The 4,638-nt window shown below is 37.4% G+C and overlaps 1 protein-coding gene across 1 annotated transcript; it reads right to left on the bottom strand.

Moving 5' to 3' along the window:
• Positions 1-585: 585 nt before the first annotated feature.
• On the bottom strand, positions 586-4,297 carry LOC107408868 (receptor like protein 22-like). Its single transcript, XM_016016295.4, has 2 exons — positions 960-4,297; positions 586-832 (listed from the first exon to the last, which is right to left on the bottom strand). Exon 1 carries the CDS (start codon positions 4,203-4,205, stop codon positions 993-995), a length of 3,213 nt encoding a protein of 1,070 aa, XP_015871781.3. The 5' UTR covers positions 4,206-4,297; the 3' UTR covers positions 586-832; positions 960-992.
• Between the last annotated feature and the right edge of the window lie 341 nt (positions 4,298-4,638).

Below are 4,638 nucleotides of genomic sequence, written 5' to 3'. Positions count from 1 at the left end.
GCATTTGCCTCGCAAATTGTTCATCAGCCGTCCGGCATTGCAACTGTCCTCTCTGCTGCTAGTTGGTAAAACACCAAAATCAAATTTAAATTATAAAAAAGTATGTGAAGGAACATATATTGCAATATATTAACCACGGAATAGAATATTACGCTACATATTAAGTTGTCAAGCATGTACGAAGCAATGTTATTATCAGTAATAACAAAGTGGCTGCCTTACATACTCATTACCTTTTTGTTAACATGTGGTATTGGGAATTTAAAGGAGTTATTCACCATCAGCTGGAATATTTACTTAAGCAAATATGTCATGGATGTTTGCCCAAACAGGCTCAAGTAAAATGCCAGGTTTACTCAATTGTTCATTGATAGAGCTTAGATTCATCTTTGTTGCTAACACGCTCCTTTGGGATTTCATTAAATGGAGGTTCAAGCGCATGTTTAAAGAAATTGGCCTATGAATTTCAACGCATAAAGAAGGAAGTCTAACAAAGACTATGTTCCCTGATCATAACAAAATCGTGTGACCAAATTCCCTAGTCTCAATAGCTGATATAAAAAAAGAACTAATAAAAAACATAAATATGGAAAATGATTATATAATTCAACCACTAATATATGTATCATTTTACTGTATGGAACAAGTATGACAAAAGATGAAAATGGAAAATCAAAATAACGAAAACATAACACACACACACACACACACACACACACACATATATATATATTCAGCAGCTTGACCAAGTGTTTGTCATCCAACATTGGCCCAGTTGTCAATGACTACTTTGAAGATTCTCATTTCCTCTGCAGTTTTGTGGTGATTCTTGCTGTTGAATTGAGTAAAATAGCAATTAGTAGCAATTGAATTTAATTACATGATCTTTCCTTATGTAATTATTATTCAGAACACATGAGAAACACATAAAAGAATTTAAAAAAAAAAAAAAAAATTACCGTCAACAATTACATCTCTGTTATGCTCCAAATTCACCAGCGTGCATAGATATATCTTCCTATGAAGCTTGTCCAAAAAAGAGCAGTTGGGCCTTGTTGAAGGAGGGTGGCATATCCGATGATAAATCCAACCATTAGTCCACATCCATATCCCATTACTACCGGTTTCCAAGTAAAACCATCCTCTGATTCTACATCTTTGGTTTGGTCAGAAATTGGTGTCTCCTTGGCATCACATTTCGTCGACAATATTTGGGAACCGCATAATCCTGGATTTTCCTCAAAAGATGAACTTGAAAATGTATCCAACTGTCCGCCTTTTGGTATCGGGCCAGTGAGTTGATTTCGAGAGAGGTTTAAATGTGCAAGAAATGAGAGATTTGTCAACTGTTGAGGAATGCTACCAAACAACCTGTTGTTTGAAAGATCCAACGATTCAAGCTCCTTCATATTTCCAATAGATGATGGGATGGTTCCTGTGAATCTGTTGCTGGATAGGTTGAGCACAACTAAAGCCTTCATATCTCCTATGCTAGTAGGAATTTCTCCGTCAAATTTGTTATTTGAGAGGTCAATGGATGTGAAGGCACTTGAGATCTTTCCGTCCACCATTTCTACTCCCTTGATCACAAGGGGAATATAGTAAAACACAGTGAAATATTTGGATGAAGAAACTCTCAAATATGTGAAGAATGGGTTCTTATGATTAATATCTTTAACCGCCATGCCACCCCAGTTTCTAAAATATCCTGATGGTAAACTTCCATTAAAATTATTAAAAGCTAGATCCAAAAATCTCAACTTTACAAAACCCGAAAGTTTATTTGGATCCCATATTGGACCATAAAATTTGTTCGAACGTAACACCAAGACTCGCAACTCTGGCAAACTTTGTAACCAAAAAGGGAATGTGTCACTTATCATGTTGTGTCCAAGATTTAAAATTTGTAGCTCACTACAGTTAACCAAAGAATGTGGAAGCTGACCTTGAAACTGATTATGGCTGAGGTCTAGAGACTTCAAATTATGCATGCCTCCACATGTGAACATCTGGTGTAGACTCCCTTCAAAATTGTTCCTTTTCAGATTCAACGCCTCTAGAGACCTACTAAAGTTGCACAACCATCCCGGAACAGTTCCGCCAAAGTGGTTATTAGAGATGTCAAGGACCTTAAGATTACTCCACTTTTGAAATGATGGATGAATTCTTCCACTAATATTATTGAATGAGAAGTCAACATAGGATATGGACGATGGTGGAACAATAAGTGATCCATGCAACTTGTTGCTTTGCAATACCAGGAAGTCCAATTTCATTTTCCCTCTGGCACCCCATAACCAATTTGGAATTTGATCTTCAATTCTATTAAAAGAAAGATCTAGATACTCTAATTGATCTTGGTTCTTAAGGAAATCTGGAAATTCACTTATATTGCATGAGCCCAAAGCTAACTGTTGAAACTTTGGAAGTTCAGTTGTACTCAAGTTTGTGATAGATAGATGATTCCATGAAAGCGATAGTACTTGGAGGTTGACCAGTTTCGAGAAGTTGCTTAACTCAACTGTGCCACTTAAGTCGTTGAAGGGAAGGGAAATTGTTACCAGGTTTACCAATTTGAACATCGACTGAGGAATTTGTCCATTTAATTTGTTCTCTCCCAAATCCAAAACCTCTAGTTGGGAAGAAGAGATATTTTGGATAGATAGGGAGCCTCTAAACTGATTGTTACGCAGATACAACACTTTCAAAGAAGACAACATAAACAAAAATGAAGGAATGGTTTCACCCAAGTTGTTAAATGAAAGATCTAAACCTTTAAGCACTGTGAGGTTTCCAAGTGATGAAGGAATTTGACCACTAAAACTATTATATGAAAGATTTAAATATTGCAACTGTTTGAGGTTTCCAAGTGAATTAGCTGGGATTGGACCGCTGAAACCATTATTTGAGAGACTAAAATATTCTAGTTGTGTGAGGTTTCCAAGTGAATTAGCTTGGATTGGACCGCTGAAACCATTATTTGAGAGACTAAAATATACTAATTGTGTGAGGTTTCCAAGTGAAAGGGGTATTTCACCACTAAGCTCACAAGAATCAAGGGCTAGAGCAGTAAGTTTTGCAAGGTTTCCCAATGTAGATGGAAGTTCATGACCTTTGAAGTGGTTCAATGAAAGCTGAAGAAACGTTAGCTCAGAAAGGTTCCCAATTGAAGAAGGAATAGGCCCTACAAAATTACAATTCCAAAGAGCCAATCTATTCAAGGACTTAAGGTAGCCAAATGTTTGTGGCAATTTCCCCGAGAAATTTGTGTTGTCAAGAACCAACCACCTCAGAGAGTTAGAAGGTTCAATTAATTGCGGAAGGGATCCAGATAGAAGATGGTTACATGGTAGATAGATGAAATATATGTTAGGAAGGACAAAGACATTCTCCGGGAACTTGCCATGTAATCCACATCCACCAAGTCCGAGAGATGTCAAAGAAGTTAAATTTGCCAAGGATTCAGGTATTGATGATGAAATGTCAACTTGGAGCAGGTGAAGTTGACTTAAATTTGTCATATTTTGGATGATTTTTGTAAAGTCTATTTTTCTGAGATGTAAAAGAGTAGTTTCATCATAACGCTTAAAAGAAGAGAGATCAAGAGAATCCAAATTGGTAAGAAATGAGATTTCAGATGGGATATGCCCAGAAAACATAGAGAAAGAGAGGTTGAGATTTATTAACCTGGAAAGCTGGCCAAACTCAGAAGGGATGAGGCTGAAACTGAAGTTGTTGAAGGAAAGGTTGATCTCTTGAAGTTGACGCAACTTAAAGAGGCTGCTGTTGGAATGCAAAGGTCCTTGAAGCCAGCTGTTAGCCAAGTCCAGGCCTACTACTTGGCCAGTTTTGAAGTCGCAAGTAATACCATCCCACGAACAGCAATCCTTTTCTGCCTTCCAAAACTTCATTTTTGGATAAGACTCGAAGATATTGCTGTAAAAAGAATATGGATATATGGAACAGAAACGACGATAAGAAGTGAAGTTGGGTTTTTGAAATGCAAACTCTTGTTTAAACTGCAACAAAGCAGAGCGCTGGTGAGGGAGGCATAAAAATCTTGGTGAAGATAAAGTGGTAGAGGCATTGGAATAACATGAGACATATGGACAGCAACAGGAGATGATGATGAGGAGGAGGATCGTGATGAAGTAAAACATGAGAGAGTAGTGATGATTTGGGTGATTGATGATGCTTTTCCACATCTTGGCAGAGAGGTAGATGGATTACTTGAACGTACAAGTGATGCTTGAATTGTGCAGGGATCCAAGGTTATGGTGGGTTTATATAGATAGATATAAAGCCCTTAATTTCTGTGTGTTATATTATTATTACTTGAACAAGGTGGTTATTATCTGAGGAAGATATTATTGGAGTGAGTGGCCCAAAACAGGGTTTTGCAATTCTTTCCACACAAAGAAGATTCAGCATTGGATGGCCAACCCAAAAGTCTTTTGCAATTCTTTCCACACAAAGAAGATTCAGAATTGGATGGCCAACCCAAAAGTCCAACTCTTTTACCAAGCTAGTAGAAGGGGACGAGGGGCAGTGACTTTATTTCGTCGTTATATATGTGCGTGTACGACCCTAGCTAGTTGTCATTCTTTGCTTCTACATCACAAAAATAAAAAATCTTTT

This window comes from Ziziphus jujuba, chromosome 3, assembly GCF_031755915.1.
Source record: "Ziziphus jujuba cultivar Dongzao chromosome 3, ASM3175591v1".
Taxonomy (NCBI): Eukaryota; Viridiplantae; Streptophyta; class Magnoliopsida; order Rosales; family Rhamnaceae; genus Ziziphus; species Ziziphus jujuba.
Note: the sequence above shows the minus strand (reverse complement) of the source record. Positions and strands in the feature narration are given on the sequence as shown.